We start from the raw sequence: 18,165 nt of genomic DNA on the forward strand, positions 1-18,165 counted from the left end.
ACGTACGAAATAACGAGATAACCACGAACGCACGCAAGACACCCGTGCCAGCAAAACACCCACTTGACCTAGTCGAAACAAGAAGTAGCCACACACCCAGGGATAAGAAAAACAAGGACCCACGACGCGAGTCCAGCAAGTCAAAAAACTAGGGCAGCCAGACGGCACAGGGCACCGAACGGCGACACGAAACACGAAACAAAGAACCCTGAACGCTACACAGGACACGATAGCAGCACACGAACACATATTTCTCGATATACGACTCGATGGCAGACCCATACGAGCACTCCTCGACAGTGGAGCACAAGGCAACTACATCTCACCAAGGGTCGTAGCGAAACGACGGATACCTTGGCAGCAAAAGAAAGAACCATACCAGTTGCAGACCGTGGAAGGAGAGGCAGTTTCATACGGGAACGGCACCATCGAAACAGAGACCGTACACCTCTGGATGGAGAGCTATGGACGAAAGGAACAAATCACCTTAGACATCACGGAGATAGGGGACAAAGACGTAATATTAGGAATCCCCTGGCTCAGAAGGAGCAACCCCCGGATAGATTGGACAACCGGCCAAGTCCAATGGGAAGAGCCGTTAGCCTCTGAAGGAAAATCCGAGAAACGGACTTCACGCAACGAGCGTAGGGCACAGGAGCGAAATCAACAAAAAATTATGGCGCTATTGAGGAAAAGCGAGCCACGCCTGGAGCCAACATCGGAAGGATCGCGACTATCCATGAGCGAAGAACGATCGAACCTTACCACATTGATCGACAACATCCCGGCCGAATACCGGATATATGGACGACTATTCAGCCCCGAACTCGAAACAGGACTACCTGAGCATAGTCCGTTCGACCACGAGATACCATTGAAAGAAGGAACACAGCCCAAATTCCACAAGATATACGGCTTGAACCCAACACAGATGGAGGTATTAGATGAGTACCTCGCAGAGAACCTCAAGAAAGGTTACATCAGACCATCAACATCACCAGCAGGATACCCAATCCTCTTCGTACCAAAGAAGAACGGAAAATTACGACTATGCGTGGACTACAGACAATTAAACGACATCACCATAAAGAATTGCTACCCACTCCCACTAATAGGAGAACTCCGAGACATGCTCTATTAAGCACAGTGGTTTACAACACTAGACCTCAAAGGAGCATACAACTTGATCCGCATGAAGGAAGGCGAAGAATGGAAAACAGCGTTCCGCACCCGACGAGGACATTACGAGTACCTAGTGATGCCCTTCGGCCTCACCAACGCCCCAGCAACCTTCCAAACCATAATTAACCACGTTCTCAGGGAATGCCTAGACATTTTCGTCGTTGTCTACCTGGACGATATCCTTGTCTTTTCCAAGACGTTGGAAGAACACAAGCAACACGTTCACACCGTCCTAAAAAAGCTACAAGACGCTAAGCTCTTAGTTGAGCCCGAGAAGTGTCTCTTTCACAGCAAGCAAGTTAATTTCCTAGGATACACTATCGCTCCTGGAGAAATTAGGATGGAGGAATCGAAAATCCAAGCAGTAAAGGAATGGCCTCAACTACAGAACGTAAAAGACGTTCGGGCATTCCTCGGATTCGTGAACTTTTACAGAAGGTTCATCAAGGGATACGGCGCGATTGCCACCCCATTGACCAACATGACCAAGAAGGACCTAGAATTCCAGTGGACGAAACAAACACAACAGGCCTTTGAACAGCTACGAGACGCAGTAGCCAGAGAACCAATCCTCAAGATACCAGACCCAACGAAACCTTTCGAAGTCGAGACCGACGCATCGGACTATGCGATCGGAGGACAACTCAGTCAGCGAGACGAAGAAGGACGGTTGCATCCTTGCGCCTTCTTCTCACAAAAACTACATGGACCAGAACTCAACTACCAGATTCACGACAAAGAGCTTATGGCCATTATTCGAGCATTTGAAGAATGGAAACCACAGTTATCCGGAACTAAACACGAGGTGTTAGTTTACACGGACCACAAGAACCTGACCCACTTCACCACTAGCAAAGTGTTGAACAAACGACAAATCAGATGGTCAGAATTCCTGTCAGAATTCCATTTTAGGATCATTTACCGCAAAGGAACAGAAAACGGCAGGGCCGACGCCCTCAGCCGAAGACCAGATCACGAGAACATAGTGCCAGAGGAAACACGGGTTATCCTCACCACAGACGGAAACGGAAACCTTTTACCAGCACACCGGAGCCTTATGACAACAAATACGGTAACGTTGCGTACCCCCTGTTCGGCACCACCCCTGTTCGGCACCCAAAAATAACAACACTTTTATTTTTATCCTCCAACTTCTATTATAAATATCTCGATGAATCTGTCACTTTTGGATTTACTTTTTTCTGATTTTAATTCTCCATTTTCCAATGAAGCAATATACTGAAAAACAGCTTATATCTGCAATTAACGACGTCAATAATGGCAATCCAATTGCAAAAACCTCCCGAAAATGGGGAATACCTAGGTCTACACTTCAAAGTCGACTTAAAGGTTCTCAACCTTATAAAAAAGCACAAAGCCCTTTTCAAAGGCTTTCCACGGAACAGGAAAAGCATTTGGCTGATTGGGTACTTACCCAAACAGCTTTAGGGCTTCCGCCAACGCATCAAGAATTACGCTTTTTTGCCGAACGAATTCTTCAAGCCGCCGGAGAGACAAAAGGCCTTGGAAAACGTTGGATAACTCGTTTTTTGGCTCGTTATCCAATCCTTAAAACCCAAAGGCCCCGTCGAATAGATAACGCCCGGGTTAATGGCGCTACTACGGAGGTAATTAAATCTTGGTGGCTTTATATTACGAACCCGGTTATTAACGCTATTAAACCGGAAAACCGTTGGAATATGGACGAAACCGGTATAATGGAAGGCAAAGGATCTAATGGCCTAGTATTAGGGCTTAACGGGATCCGGCCGTTGCAACGAAAAGAGCCCGGAACGCGTGGTTGGACGACTATAATCGAATGTATATCGGCTACGGGCGTTGCCCTCCCTCCCCTCGTTATATTTAAGGGAAAAAACGTACAACAACAATGGTTTCCCACGGATTTAAGCCCTTTCGATAATTGGCAATTTCATGCAACCGAAAACGGGTGGACAAATAACCAAACGGCTATCGAATGGTTAAAAAAGGTGTTTATTCCGTATACCCAACCTTTAACCCCTGAAAAGCGGTTATTAGTTTTGGATGGCCATGGATCACATATAACGGACGAATTTATGCTTCTTTGCTTGCAAAATAATATTCAACTCCTATATTTACCCCCTCATTCGTCACACGTTCTTCAACCATTGGATCTATCGGTTTTTGGGCCGTTAAAAGAAGCTTATCGACGTCAACTTGGATTTGTTAGCCAATTTTGCTGTTCAACAGTTATTGGAAAACGAAATTTCCTACTTTGTTATCGAAAAGCCAGATTAAAAGCATTTATAGCAAAAACCATTCAATCTGGTTGGCGTACAACGGGGTTATGGCCGGTAAACTTGGTTAAACCACTTTTAAGCCCTTTTTTGTTAGAAAATAGCAACGCCAACGTTATAAAAGATAAAAACAACGGTTTGCAAAGGGATAAAACACCGGAAAGCCCAGCCCAAAAAATTAACGACCCGTCTTTACTTATTTGGAAAACCCCTAAAACGACCCGAGATATCCGACTTCAACTGCAAAAACTTTCCCAATCCAACAAAACCAACGCTACTTCACGTCTTTTATTTGCAAAAGTCCAAAAAAGCTTCGAAGCCAAAGATACCCTTTTGGCTAGCGCCCAGCAAAAAATCAGCTTATTGGAAGCACAACTGGAGGCAATACGGCCGGTTAAAAGGAGGAGGGTGGTTCCGGATCCAAACGAGCTTTTGGTTAACAAACAGAACATTATTGGATTGCAGGAAAATGATATAGAAAATTTGGAACCTTTAGCTGATGAAGAAGAGGTTAATGAACCGGAGAAGCGTGAAAACGATTGTATTTTTGTCCGTTGATAATTTTATATTTAAATCAGTTTATAAAAGTAGGCATTTCGTTGTTAGATTTTCAGGGTGCCGAACAGGGGGGGGGTGCCGAACAGGGGGTACGCAACGTTAACCACACCAGAAGAGATACGGAAGATCCACGGAAACAGAGCCCACGGACACCAAGGAATTTCCAAGACATGGAAACGGCTAAAACAACACCACAACTTCCAAGGAACACGACAAGAAGTACGAGAAGCCATTAAGGATTGCGAACTTTGTGCCAAGAGCAAGTCCGCAAGACACAGACCTTACGGACTCCTACAACCCTTACCAGCCCCCAGCAAGGCATGGCAGACCATCACAATGGACTTCATCGTCAAGTTACCACCTTCAGAAGAACCACTCACGAGAACCAAATACGACAGCATATTGGTTATAGTGGACAAGCTCACCAAATACGCCTACTTCCTACCATACAAAGAAAGCAGCAACGCCGAAGAAATCGCCTACACATTCCTACGAATGATTGTCAGCAATCACGGACTTCCAGAAAGTATCATCACAGACAGAGACAAGCTCTTCACATCAAGATTCTGGAAATCCCTGATGGAACAGCTAGGAACAGACCACAAGCTATCCACAGCATTCCACCCACAAACAGACGGACAAACAGAACGAGCCAATCAGACACTAGAACAATATCTAAGATGTTATGTGAACCACAAACAAGACAATTGGGTACGATTGTTACCCACAGCACAATTCGCCTATAACAGCTCAGAGAACGAGAGTACCAAAACAACCCCGTTCTATGCCAACTATGGATTCAACCCCACAGCATACGGAGAACCAAGAACTACGACCACGGCACCACGGGCCGATAAACAAGCGAGCGAGCTACGAAAATTACACCAAGAACTCCAGCAGGAACTAGAGTTCGTACGAGAAAGAATGATGAAGTACGCCAATCAGCATCGGATGAAGGGACCATCCTTCAAGGAGGGAGATAGCGTCTACCTCATTCGACGCAACATCAAAACACAACGGCCAAACAGCAAGCTTGACTTCAAAAAGCTTGGACCTTTTAAAATCAGCAAGAAAATCAGCGACACCAACTACAGACTATCATTACCAGACACCATGAAAATTCACCCCACATTTCACGTATCACTACTGGAACCAGCACCACACGGCACCAGCACACAAGAAACGATCGAGATCGACGCAGAACAAACTTACGACGTTGAACGAATACTCGACCACAGACGAAACCACGGCAAAACAGAGTACCTTGTTAAATGGGAAAACTATGGGCATGAAGAAAACACTTGGGAACCCCTTAACCACCTCCAGGATTGCCAGGAACCGCTCCGCCAATACTATCAGGAGTTGGATCTGCGAGCAAGTCAGCCAAGAAAAAGAGGACGACCTAAGAAAGCACCACCTACCATTCCCAGAAGTTAAGGGCCGACCAGGACTCGAAACCATACCACCAGACGAACCTACAAAGAAACGATCAGTATGCAACACAAAACAAAAACACCAGAAAAACGACGTACCAACGGAATGTTGCGCAAGAACATTCATCTCATCCAACAACGAAGGATTTAGAGGACCCATCGGGAAAGTCGAATCCCAGACAAAATTGGAATCCGGAAGAAGCGACTCCAAGGACACTTCAGGCAGGACCTCGGTTGATCGTCGACGCTCCTCCTGTTCCGCCTCCTCACGCTCCACCCGATCCAATTCCTCCAAGTCATCAATTCCGCGAGACACAGCTCGCATCATCTTTTCAAACCACATCCGCTTTTGTTTTCGAAGGCGCTCAATCTTCGCATCAATCTGACGACGCGCCTCCTCAGCGGCCTCCATTTCGGATTCCATCCGAGCATGCTGAAGGCCAATACTCCGGATTTTCGCGGAAGAAAAGCCCAGCACGTCACAACCAGGACGATTGAAACGCAAGCACTCCACACAGCGAGAAGAATCCTGGGGAGAGACCGAACATTTGGCCACCCCACGAGACTCACACGAGGAACAAGAAGGCATCTCCACCGTTGACGCCAGGAGAGAAGAGAGGAGGGCGGATCGGCGCTCTGTCGACGAACGACCAGGTTTAGGTTTGGCTACGCGACTAGACATGGCGCAGGAGAGTTAGCCAGGAGGGAAGGAAAACCAGAACAAGGATCAAGGGAGTACGGACTACTTAAAGGCCAAAGGGACTTGGCCAAAGGAGAGGAGACCTGATGTTACGACCAGACAGTTGGGCCGGTACCAGGGAGGCCAGGTGGGGTCACACCCCTCCTGACGACACCCGCCCAGAGAAATCACCGACCGGCAGAAAGAGGATTACATAAGAAGGAATCACGTGACCTCACGTGATTGCCAAGAGAGTGATCTCAGTGATCATTGAGGGATCACAACAGATCAAGGGAAGTGATCTCTGCGATCTGTGACAGATCAGGAGAGATCACATTCGGAACATAGTCTATATAAGGCACGCTCATTACCATGTAGATAGATTCGATTCTAGGATTGCTTAGCAGCAATCAAACTCTAGTTAACCTCAACACTTACTTGAGAACGATCATAACTTCACCCCCAGTCATTGAGAACCCCAGTTACCCAGCCAGACGCTCAGTTGCTTCAACCCACTGTACTTTACCCTAAGAACAGGTTACCCGATACCTTGATCGTAACACAAAGGCGAGAGCCGTGAGCGTGAATGGGAACTTAATGGTTTTGGGCAATAGAAGTTGAGATTGTGAACGATGGCCTGTTGTAGGTATATCTTTGGCAAGAATATCCAACAAAGCGAGGCGGCTGAACCTTGCAGGCTAGAGGATGATTGGCTTGATCGGTAGGTGCTGGATGGATAGTATGAGACAAGTCACGAAAAAAGATTGCTGTCTACCAGGCTTCTATTCACAAAGAGACAGAGTTGAAAACTTGAAGATCGAGGGAAGTCACAGAAGATATATTGACACTCGTATCTCAGCGGCATAGCTTGAGAACCAACTGACTATTGATGTATTCCATGCCTTGGTAAACAATATCACCAATCAGCCAATCAATGTGGCTCGCAGCCCTACTGATTTAGTATTCTGCATCTTGCTCTGGGCCCTAAGCAAATGCTGCAAATTACCTAGGTGGGTTTGCTCGTTCGAGCAGCCATTGCGTCTCACATCAGCCACCGCGGGCACTTGAATAAGCAGGATGATTAAATGCAGCTGCGCCCGAGATGTAAATGAATGTAAAATTTTGAAGATGGATATTGGTCAATTCAGTCCAGGCTGTGTGTTGCATCTCCTAATCGGCAAGATACCAGGAGAGGGGAACCCCTGTTCTGCACAAGGACCTTGCAAGTTGCAGACGGGCTGCTATTTTGCCTGCTGATGTAAACTGACCGACCACCCTGAATTAATTCCCTAACCAGGCAGGCGAGGCAGGCAAAGCAGCAAAGCAACAGCCAAACAATCCTCCAGGCCTAGGCCGCCTAGTTCTAATGACAGTTTAATTTATGCCTTCTCCTAGCGGGACATGCATCCCGTGCCTGCCTGCGTATGCTGATTTTTCCGCAGGCTTCCACCCCTTGGACTCGAGAAGTGCACCGCCGTCCTGAAGAGCAAATACCTCGACCTTGAGCGGCCGGCAGCATTTGATCATTTCCTTTTCGCTGTCGCTGCCGAAGCCCCAGAGAGAGAGGTCGCCACCAGGACAGGTGCCTGAGATGGGCGAGTGATTGTTTATGGTTTGATTAGCATGAGTATTGTAGATATTGACCCAAGACCCAAGAGCAAAGCAGAAGAGGAGAAACAAAAAAAACTTGCAACTCACTCAAGGCAAACAACAGATCCTGCTCGCACAGAAATTCAATGTAATCCCCGGCCTGCGCGGGACACGGGTTCATGAAATACCTGCCCTCGTCGTCCAGCCCCGTGACCTGAAACAGGTTGATGACGTCGTGGACGTCCCTCTCCTCGAGGCCAAAGGGCACGACGGCCCGGGTGAGGTTGGAGTGGCACTGAAAGTCGTAGCTGCCGCCGCTGAGCACGGTGTTGATATAAGGGTCGCAGCGAGTGCCCAGCAGGTCGTGCACGCGGCCGCCCGTCTCGTCGACCCCGTACCAGGCCAGCGAGTCGGCGACGATGGTGGCCAGAGGTCGCATGTACGGCAGGCAGGACCACAGCCGGTCGTGCGTGGACACGTGAGACGCGTGCAGCTGCTTTGTGCGGCTGGCCCAGAAGCGCTCGCGGGGGTTGTGCGCATTCCAGATGTTGAGGTCGCCTGTGGTGCGTTTTCTGTTAGACTATAAGACTAGTTCTAGAACTAGTGGGATACTGCAAAATCCAACTTCCAAGCCTCGACGACTCACCCACTTGCGGCCCCTCTGGCGTGCTGATTCTCACTATGGACCCCGCCGATGCCTTCCACGCCCGCCCCGATCGAATAGGCAAGGTGAATTCTTCCAGAAGCACTCGCGGCGCCTCTTGAATCGTCTGGTACAGCTGTTTGTCGACGGCCAAAGCCGAGCCGGGGTGGGGTAGATAGGCCGGCACCGGCTTGGGGATCGGCTTGCGGGCGGCAAGTCGTTCGGCGGCGGTGCCAAGAGATGAGCCGGGATTGTTGGAGCTGCTTTTGTCCGTCATGATTGTGTATTTAATTTAAATGCTTGATTATCCGATTGTTTCTGTGCCTCTGGTCTAGTTCTAGTATATCTTCTTCTCTGCTGGTCCGTGTCGTTTTTTGTTTGTTTTTTGGAACCTTGTTTTCGGAGCGGACCCACCAAACAGTCCGATACTTTGGTCGATCTACCTTGTTCATACCTACCACCTGCCTAGTAGGTAACGTTGGGCTCCACATCTCCGACCCCCCTAAAGTCCGGCCCCCTTGAAAAATGTAACGACGAAATACCCCTTTTATAAACCGATTTAAATGTAAACCTATCAACGCACAATAATACAATCATTGTCAGGCTCTCCCGGTTCGCTAACCTCTTCTCCATCGTTCAAAGCTTCTAAACAGTCCCTATTATTTTCCTGTGCTTCATAAACGTTTTTTTTGCTGACCAAAAGCTCGTTGGGATCCGGAATCACCCTTTTCCTTTTGACCGGCCGTACCGCCTCCAATTTTGCTTTTAACAAACTGATTTTTTGCTGAGCTTCAGCCAATAAGATATCCTTGGTTTCGAAGCTTTTTTGGACTTTTGCAAACAAAAGCCGTGAAGTGGCGTTACTTTTTTCGGACCGGGAAATTTCCTGTAGTTGAAGTCGAATATCTCGGGTCGTTTTAGGGGTTTTCCAAATAAGTAAAGACTGGTCGTTAATTTTTTGGGTTGGATTTTCCGGTGTTTTATCCCTTTGGAAGCCGTTATTTTTACCTTTTTCGACGTTGGCGTTGCTATTTTCTAATAAAAAAGGGTTTAAAAGTGGTTTTGCCAAGTTCACCGGCCATAACCCCGTCGTACGCCAACCAGATTGAATGGTTTTTGCTATAAATGCTTTTGATCTGGCTTTTCGATAGCAAAGTAGAAAGTTTCGTTTCCCAACAACCGTTGAACAGCAAAACTGGTTTACAAATCCCAGGTGACGTCGATAAGCTTCCTTTAACGGCCCAAAAACCGATAAATCCAACGGTTGAAGAACGTGTGACGAATGAGGGGGTAAATATAGGAGTTGAATATTGTTTTGCAAGCAAAGAAGCATAAATTCGTCCGTTATATGTGATCCATGGCCATCCAGAACTAATAACCGCTTTTCAGGGGTTAAAGGTTGGGTATACGGAATAAACACCTTTTTTAACCATTCGATACCTGTTTCATTATTTGTCCACCCGTTTTCGGTTGCATGAAATTGCCAGGTATCGAAAGGACTTAAATCAGCTGGAAACCATTGTTGCTGTACGTTTTTCCCCTTAAATATAACGAGGGGAGGTATAACAGCCCCCGTAGCTGATACACATTCGATTATGCTCGTCCAACCCCGCGTTCCAGGCTCTTTTCGCTGTAATGGCCGGATTTTATTACGCCCTAACACCAGGCCATTAGATCCTTTGCCTTCCATTATACCTGTTTCGTCCATATTCCAACGGTTGGCCGGTTTTATAGTATCGACAACGGGATTTTTCAAATAGGACCACCAAGATTTAATTACCTCGGTTGTAGCCCCATTAACCCGGGCATTTTCTATTCGCCGGGGTCTTTGGGTTTTCAAAATTGGATATCGGGCTATAAAACGGCTAACCCAATGTTTCCCAAGGCTTTTTCTTTCTCCGGCGGCCTGAAGAATTCGTTCCGCAAAATAGCGTAGTTCTTGATGCGTTGGCGGAAGGCCTAACGCGGCCTGCGCAAGTACCCAATCTGCCAAATAGGTTTCCTGCTCCTGTGAAAGCCTTTGACAAAATCTTTTCGCTTGTTGAATTGACTGGGCCCCCTTTAAACGATCGTGAAGGGTACTCCGAGGAATACCCCATTTTTGCGAGGTTTTGTGAACTGATTTGCCATTTCTTATGTCAGAAATGGCAGCAAGAAGCTGATTTTCAGTGTACTGTTTCATTGGAAGGTTTGGAGCAAGAATCTTCAAAAATCAAGTTCTAAAGTGAAAAATTCGTCTAGATATTTATAAAATAAAACAAAGGGTTGACGTGGCTGAGTAGATATTTTTAGGGGCCGGACTTTAGGGGGGTCGGAGATGTGGAGCTCAACGTTAGGTACATAGGTACCTATTGCAATTGAAACATATTCAGTCAAATGTCAATGACACGTAACTAGCTGCACCCTTGGTCATGATTCAGTCTTTTAAATTTTCAAGGGTTTACAAGTGTCAAAATCAAGCTGTACCATTCTAGATAGTCCCTAAAAGAACCGCATGATATGAAGATAGTCAAAGAATCGAGGCATTCAGAATAGTAGACAGTTGAATTAGATGTGCAAAAATAAATCATCAACGTCCAAAATTATCGAAACAAATCATCTCGCTCTCATTGTAATCTCAAAATTCATACAAATTAGTTGTTGGTCTTCCATTCCCCAGCATCCCTCGTGCTCTTGGCCACATTCTGACCGCCGCTCTCGACTGATGTTCCGATGTTGGCGACTCCGTCTCCGAGCGGCTTGCCCAGTCCTCCCGTGACGCCCGACACGGTCTCGCCAACTCCGCGGCTGGCACCACCGACCACGCCACCGACCGTGTTGGTCAAGCCAGAGAGTGTGTTACCGACAGTCGTGGTGCCCGTCTTGGCGACGCCGGTTGCGCCCGAGTCCTTGTTGTCCTTGTTGTCGAAGAGGCCAGACATTTTGATTTTGTGGGTGTGTTTGTGCACGTTGTTCTTTTGGTACGTGTAACAGGTACGATTGCTTGATATGAGCACCAGAAGCTAATTGAATAGTTGGTTTGTTTGTGTTTTTGTTATGATTGAATGATTGATTATGAAGGAAACATCAAACTTTCTGCAGGACCAAAAGCGTGTTGCAACATTCCCATTTTATGCACCACAGCTCCGACCCCCTGTGGCTACCGAAATGCGTCAACAATCTTCAATGCCATTACTTTTGAGGGTGTCTGTTCCAAAATTCCATACAGATCAGAGTCCGCACAAGCCGAGAGCGGGTTGTGAGTGGGCGGCAAAAAAAAACATTGACGTCAGAAAATGCATCTCCATTTATTTCTCATTGGGCAGGGAAAAGCGATCGGCGCGCCCCAATGACGCGACCTGATGTAGTGTGGCAGGTTTTACAGGATTTCCAATCCATTGACATGACGTTTGGAGGAATCGGCCCAGCCTCAGCCACACTTTGATATTGCTGCAATCGCTTTCTGTGTTGTGAGCGACGAGTAAAGATGAGTTGTTACGTCAGTCAATCGAAGAAAGTGGCTAAAAACATCTCATGTTTATCTACTACGTAATCCTGCCAAGCCTGACGTTTTGCTGTCTGGAGATTTTGGAATTGGATGCTTTGCTACTGTATGGATTGATTGATAAATACAGTTGAGATGAAGAATGACGGCTATCAGTGTAGGATACAACCCTTCAGTAATACTCCAGTAGAATGGGATTCGATTTAATTAGTCCGTCTAGAACTATATAGATCTAGATAGTCCAAACCCGGTTGGTGGCATGCATACATCTTGAACCCAAGGTACCGTACCACGGACCGTGCATGGCTTTTTCGGCCTACTCTACTTGTCTAACCATTGACCTGCGGCGATAATAAGCAAGCAGCAACTACTCCGTGCAGACAGTCGATTGCCCCGCATCTCGGAATGTGGAGCCGCAATTTCATGTGGAGGGTGGTCCATCAACCAGCTTCAAAACATCGAAACGACAAATGAAACACAAACCGGTCCCCGACAACAAAACATCTCCAACGCCCGCGAGAAATTAGCTAGCTACTTAGGAGCTATATATCAGCATCAACTACTAGGTCCATGGATCTACCACCTCCAATCGCGTCGCTCCCTCGTTCCTGAATAGATTCCGACCCGACCCGGCCCGGCCCGATGTGGCGTCGTCTTCAACCCGACCTTGTCGCCCCCCAATCGCATCATCCACATGCAGCGTGGTATCCCATGTGCTCCCCTCCTCACTCCTGACTGAACATGCCGACGCCGCTCATTATACCGGTACACACCAGTGCAAGGCAATTGTACTTGCCTCACGATTCAGGGGACAGAAAAAACTACAAACCTCCTCCTTGCCCGGACTGTTTTTCGCAACTGGGACACCCGCACTGGGAAGTTAAAATGAGGATATTTGCTTCAACTTGCCGTGGCTTGGGTGGGTTCACCCATTTCTGCAGTGAGAATTTGAAGAGATGATCTTCAAAGTTTTCTATGGGCCAAAGCCATGGCTAGCAGTCTGTGCTCGTCGACCGCTCCCGCAGACAGCCATTACATCCGCAGCACCGACGCCGTGACGATGATCCCTATACACACACAAGCACAACCATGACCACGGCTACGGGGGGTTTGCTCTGTATTGCTGCCGTGCTCCAGACCGGCCGGTTTATACATAGTGTCGTCTTGGCCTCAGGTGCTCTAGGTAGTGTCTAGCGTCGTCACATTGATCCGTGCTGGCTCGTAGTCTCGCCCAACATTCCACTCGTCCAGCTTGTAGAGCAACTATCCCAATCACCAACAGTAGGTCCACCTTTGCCCACCACTACTTGGGCCCGATCGAGTAGCCGGCTCGCACTACGCGCATCTCGGTGTCCTGCATTTCCCTTGCCGTATAATTTGTGATGCTGGACCGGACGCTACATAAACGTCTCACAGCAGGTAGGCTGTCGGATCTTGCGCTCTGTTTAGTCACGTTCTGTTGTCCTGCTGGTTTTTGAACCCCACGGCGCCGTTCCAGCTTTTGCAATACTTGGGGTCCCCGGTCTTGAACATGTTGTAACTGCTTGGTGTACGGCATGATGCCAAGGGGAAAGAGTGCACGGCGGGCCGGACTGTTAACAGCCTCTTGCTGGTTGTAGTACCTGCATTCTCCTTGTTCAAGTCAACAGGAAAGCCATGGTTGCTTGAATCTAGTTGTAAACTATGGTCGTATTGCTAAAGACGCTCGAGGACGTCTTGGGGTATTACGGACCGTCGGTGGTGGCCATGTCGACTCAGTCTCAGCATTGGTGGCCAGCGCGGCCGCGTCAACCACAACGCATGTCACCTGATTTCTGAATGTGACCGTGCCTTGTGGAGGCATGTCTATGCCATGTGTAGATGGGAATCCAGCATCATCTCCATCAGCCATGGTTGTATCCCCTTCCTGGTGACGACGCCTAGACATCTCACGTTGTACGACACCTCTGTACTGGCGTAGACGTCTCTGGTGTAGAGGCGAGCCCGGGGCTTTGTTTTGACGGCTCGAACTAGAAAAGGGATAGTGATGTGATGTCGTACTAGCCGTTTAAGCAGTCTGGAGCTGCCTCCAATGATGAGATTGCCGCAGTCGTTGGACACCGCCAGCACCAGCACGTCCTTCGTAGCCCGTCGAGGCAACCCGGCGACAAAGACTCCGGCCGCTGTTGAGTGGATGAAGAGAGCATGGCCCCAAACACCAGGCTCAGTGTGCGGCGTGCTATGCCCCCTTGGTCGCGGATTCGCCATGAGCACCGCATGTTGAGACCGTCGACCAGGCCACCCCAGGGAGAGCCCATAGCAACAAATGGATCTGCAGGTGCTGGTGGAAGACGTCCCTGTGATGTCGAGGTGCTGTGGACAAGTGCCGAGGGAGAGGGCCGGGATGGAGTAGTTGTCCGAGCGCGGCGGGCGCGTTGATGGTGGTGTTGATGATGGCCAAGTGGCTGGACATTAAGGTAGGTGATAGCTTGGAGGGCTGTACTGGGTGCGAATGTCTGGATGGAATCTAACAAAATGTTTGATGCCAGTGGAGGACAGGATACCGCCAAATGTCAGCAGCTGTTTCTTCATTCCGGACAAGGACTCTCTAGTGTACAAAGAACGGTAGCATGGCACCTACAGGAGCTCCTATCTATGCCTGCGTCTTCCGGAAAGACTTTGATATCTGGAGAGAATATGGAGCAACAGATCATAGCTATAGCTGAGTAGGTAGAGAGGCGATATGCGAACATCTTGAATTTATGGACAGGATTGCAACAAGGCCCAAAATGCACCGCCATACTGCACACAGGAGTATTCTGCGGAGATTGGGATCCGGATAAAAGGGGTTAGGCAGCCCAAATCAGCAAACTGGCAAAGTGGGGTGGGACTTTGAGGTACCCTTCAGGCAAATTATGTACCATGTACAGCATCCATTTTAGGGCTAAAAGCTGGCTTCCTTGATGGTAAGCAGGAGGGGAGGCCTCTGAAGGCTAGGGGATAAGCTTGGACAGCATAAATTAGAGTGAGTCACAGAGATCAAAGTCCTGGACGCGTACCCGCACAGGCTACGTAGGTACCTTTCCTATAGTAGCTAAGTAGCATATCGTTTATATTTCGACTCTCGCCAGGGCAGGATCTGACAGAAGCGAGAACAATAATAACAAAATCATACCCTCTCTGTAACTAACCGCTGCCCTCTGCTCGTACCTTTGCTAGACGCTTCCCAAAGAAATCTATGGATAGTTGGAAGAAAGCATCCATGTACAAAAGGAGTGGACCGGTAGGTAGCATCCCTCCGTGGGTACCCGGACCGAGTCTGTTTGTCTTTTACTGGTGAGGCATCAAAAGCACGCACGTACTCTACTGTACTGCCCGTACCTTGCAAAGACAAACCGCCAGTTTTTTTATTACCTCATAGAGAGGGGAAAGGGAAGAAAAAAGAAGCCACAGGATCCACAAAATGCAAATCAAATTGACCAAGAGGTCTAAATTCTCAGCCGAGACTGATTAGATGTTGCAGACAAAGAAGAGATTACCACCCTCAAGTTTCAACCACAACTTGCCTTGACGCCTTGTTTTTCAAAACTATCTAGTGGCATTTGACTTGTCTTTTTGGGCCATCTTGTCGTTTCAACTATCACGATGAATTCTTCAATCAAGAAAAAAGGAGTCAAGAAAAAAGGAATCAAGGACCGAATGAGCCTGAACCAGCGCGAGAGCGAGCTTCTCATCTGCGCCTGGCTCTCGCTCAAGAACCCGCAGGTCCGTCACCCTGGCATTTCTGTCTGCCCATCCCTCCCTTTGCACCTGAACCTTTTGGTCTAATCCACAAATGTGTCTACCCATTGCATGCATGCAGCTTGACTACAAGATATTCGGCGCATATATGGATATCCGACCCAAAACAGCTCGCAACGCCTTTGTCGAGCTCAGAAAGCGGTTCCTGGACGAGTTCGGCGCCGGCTACATTGTCAATGCGCCCCTCAACGTCACCACCCCCAAGTCGAAAGCTACCAAGAAGGCCTCGGAGATGCTGAAAACCGACACCTGCAACGATCAGTTCGACACCAATTCTTACGAGCCTGCTGCAAACGAGCTCGAACAGACCACCTCTGACTCTGGCTACTTTGAGCTCAAGGAGGCTTACAACATCGATGATGGACGTATGTAAGGGGGCTATTCTGACAATGGCCTTCTTTGGGAACCGGCGATATCTTTTTGGTAGAGTGATACCCATTCGAGGAAAGAATACGTTGTGGAAGTGGGCATGCTTGATGCGAACTTGGAGGGGCTGTGCTCTGCATCGTCGGCCGCAGTTTTGAAATGGGATAAGAATGGGTAGACAGATACAACCTACATGCATCTCAAAGTGGTTCAAAGCCTATGAATTGAACTTCGAGATTGAAACATAATACCTTTGCCCCCTTAAAAGTGATTAAGTGACATTGCGCTGGTGTTTTGGGAAAATATGGGCAGCAGGAATCATATTTTATATCTTTACCCAAGAGCCAGAATCCACTTCTAAAACAAGACAAGACGAGGCATCAAGGCACGTATCTCTAGACGAAACCCTTTAGGGATCTTAACACTCATATCAAAGCAAGGAATATGGCGATCAAAGTTTGAATAACACTCTCAAAACCGAGAAAGCAATGTTGGATACGAAATGGTATATGCCTAAAAATCCCTTGTCAAGAAGTCACAAAGGTATTGACAGTGGCAAAGAGAAAGAATCGATAAAAGCCGAGAAGAAAAGAAACCCGTAAAGAAAATCAAAAACAGACAACCGCCAAAACTCCGGTCATATGCAAGTTCACCGACAAGGCCGAGCCAATACAAAAAGAAATACATAAAGAAATACAAAATGGAAACGAAAGAGTAAAAAGGCGTCAAGCACAAACCCAAACCCTCTAGCAGGTGAGGACCTTGTCGGTGAACTTGCAGTTGCCGGCGGTGGCCAGGTTGATGAAGCCGCCGTCGCCCTGGGCACGGAAGACGTTTCCAGGCATCATGTAGAAGCAGTTGTAGTTGGTCTTGAGCGCGCCCTTGACCAGGTCGACGCTCGTCTGGCCGGCGATGAGCTCGGGCCTGTCGAGCTTGAAGGCCGCGTTGTAGCAGACGGCGCCCTTGTAGGCGGCCTTGTCCGTGTTGCTCTCCCACATGGCGTTGACCGTCGTCTTGGTGAACTGCTCGCGGGCCCTGGTCCAGTCGGCAACGTCCGTCACCAGCTTCACGGCCTGCGCCAGCCCGTTGGACACTTGAGCCGAGACCTGGTCCAGCACGGCGGCCTGGATGGTGGCCTTGATGGATCCAGTGCCAAACGGCTTGGGGTCTGTGGCGGGAACCATCCCGCCGCCGCCTGCGCGAGGGGGAGCCGTTGGCTTGGCGCCCCCGGGAGAGGTGGCGGCGGCCCCGGTCGGCTTGGGCGCGGCAGATGTCGGCTTCGGAGGAGAGCTGGGCTTGGGGGCCGGGTCGGTTGGCTTGGGTGCCGGGGTGTTGGGCTTGGGCTCCGGCGCAGGCTTAGGAGCGGGAGCGGGGGCGGGAGCTGGCGCAGGCTTTGGTGCGGGTGCGGGTGCCGGTGCCGGTGCTGGGGCAGGCGCCGGAGCAGGCTTGGGTGCAGGCACTGGTGCAGGTGCAGGTGCAGGTGCAGGTGCAGGTGCAGGTGCAGGTGCAGGTGCAGGTGCGGGTTTCGGCGCGGGCTTGGGTGCCGGCTTGGGCGAAGGCTTCTTGGAGGCCAGGATTTCAAAGTCCTGACGGGCCTCGAGTCCACCCTTGGAGGGCATGGGAGCGGCCAGCACGCTGACCAAAGGCAAGGCAAAGATGAAAACGTTCTTGAACTGCATTTTGACGGTTGAAAGGCTGGTTGGTGAGGAAGAAGAAGGAGAAGAAGAAAGGAAAGGAAAGAAGAAGCACAAAGGAAAGATAGAAAGAAAAAAGGTGTTTGTTACTCGGGTTCTGCTGTAGAAGCTGATGAGTGAGGATAGAAAGAAAAGTAATGGGCCAGAACATGGCAATTGGGTGTATTTATGCTTGTGAAGATGTTTGCTAATGGACTTTTCCGTAGATGCCTCCTTGAGCGTCATCGTTGACTTGTCTTTGGGAAGCTTTCGCGTAGGTACCATGCCTGCTCGCTTGCCAGGTATAGTTGCATTCCGTCCTACAAATTTAGAGCATTATTTTCGCTTCCCGATTCGGTCATCCCCACCGAATTCACCGCTCGTCGACCACAGTAGTTCTAGGTGTTCAAAGTTAGAAAAAAATGCTTGCTCCCTATTCTTGGCAGCCGTCAACCGCTCAAATGAATCCAGCCGATGGAGAGCACGTCAATGCTTTGACCT

The 18,165-nt window shown here is 48.8% G+C and overlaps 5 protein-coding genes across 6 annotated transcripts; 1 reads left to right on the forward strand and 4 right to left on the reverse strand.

The window, feature by feature from the left end:
- Positions 1-5,157: 5,157 nt before the first annotated feature.
- Positions 5,158-6,548, reverse strand: MGG_17308. 2 transcript variants are annotated; one of them, XM_003717682.1, is made up of 4 exons: positions 6,193-6,548; positions 5,549-6,123; positions 5,438-5,491; positions 5,234-5,384 (listed from the first exon to the last, which is right to left on the reverse strand). In XM_003717682.1, the coding sequence occupies exons 2-4, from the start codon at positions 6,036-6,038 to the stop codon at positions 5,329-5,331; spliced, it is 600 nt and encodes a 199-aa protein (XP_003717730.1). In that variant the 5' UTR covers positions 6,039-6,123; positions 6,193-6,548; the 3' UTR covers positions 5,234-5,328. The 2 variants fall into 2 exon arrangements, with proteins under 2 accessions (XP_003717731.1, XP_003717730.1); XM_003717683.1 differs by lacking the exon at positions 6,193-6,548 and having other exon boundaries at positions 5,158-5,384; positions 5,549-6,183.
- Positions 6,549-7,502: 954 nt separating this feature from the next.
- On the reverse strand, positions 7,503-8,638 carry MGG_10785 (meiotic chromosome segregation protein; the record flags this gene model as incomplete). The annotated part of the gene is made up of 3 exons (XM_003717684.1): positions 7,503-7,714; positions 7,827-8,276; positions 8,365-8,638. 3 exons carry the CDS (start codon positions 8,636-8,638, stop codon positions 7,503-7,505), a joined length of 936 nt encoding a protein of 311 aa, XP_003717732.1.
- Positions 8,639-10,681: 2,043 nt separating this feature from the next.
- On the reverse strand, positions 10,682-11,637 carry MGG_14237 (uncharacterized protein). Its single transcript, XM_003717685.1, has one exon. It carries the CDS (start codon positions 11,280-11,282, stop codon positions 10,995-10,997), a length of 288 nt encoding a protein of 95 aa, XP_003717733.1. The 5' UTR covers positions 11,283-11,637; the 3' UTR covers positions 10,682-10,994.
- A 3,832-nt stretch (positions 11,638-15,469) lies between these two features.
- Positions 15,470-15,998, forward strand: MGG_10788 (uncharacterized protein; the record flags this gene model as incomplete). The annotated part of the gene is made up of 2 exons (XM_003717686.1): positions 15,470-15,589; positions 15,687-15,998. The coding sequence occupies 2 exons, from the start codon at positions 15,470-15,472 to the stop codon at positions 15,996-15,998; spliced, it is 432 nt and encodes a 143-aa protein (XP_003717734.1).
- Positions 15,999-16,737: 739 nt separating this feature from the next.
- Positions 16,738-17,670, reverse strand: MGG_10789 (uncharacterized protein; the record flags this gene model as incomplete). Its single annotated transcript, XM_003717687.1, has 2 exons — positions 16,738-17,346; positions 17,632-17,670. 2 exons carry the CDS (start codon positions 17,668-17,670, stop codon positions 16,738-16,740), a joined length of 648 nt encoding a protein of 215 aa, XP_003717735.1.
- Between the last annotated feature and the right edge of the window lie 495 nt (positions 17,671-18,165).

Source organism: Pyricularia oryzae, chromosome 5 (assembly GCF_000002495.2).
Source record: "Pyricularia oryzae 70-15 chromosome 5, whole genome shotgun sequence".
In the NCBI taxonomy this organism is placed as follows: domain Eukaryota; kingdom Fungi; phylum Ascomycota; class Sordariomycetes; order Magnaporthales; family Pyriculariaceae; genus Pyricularia; species Pyricularia oryzae.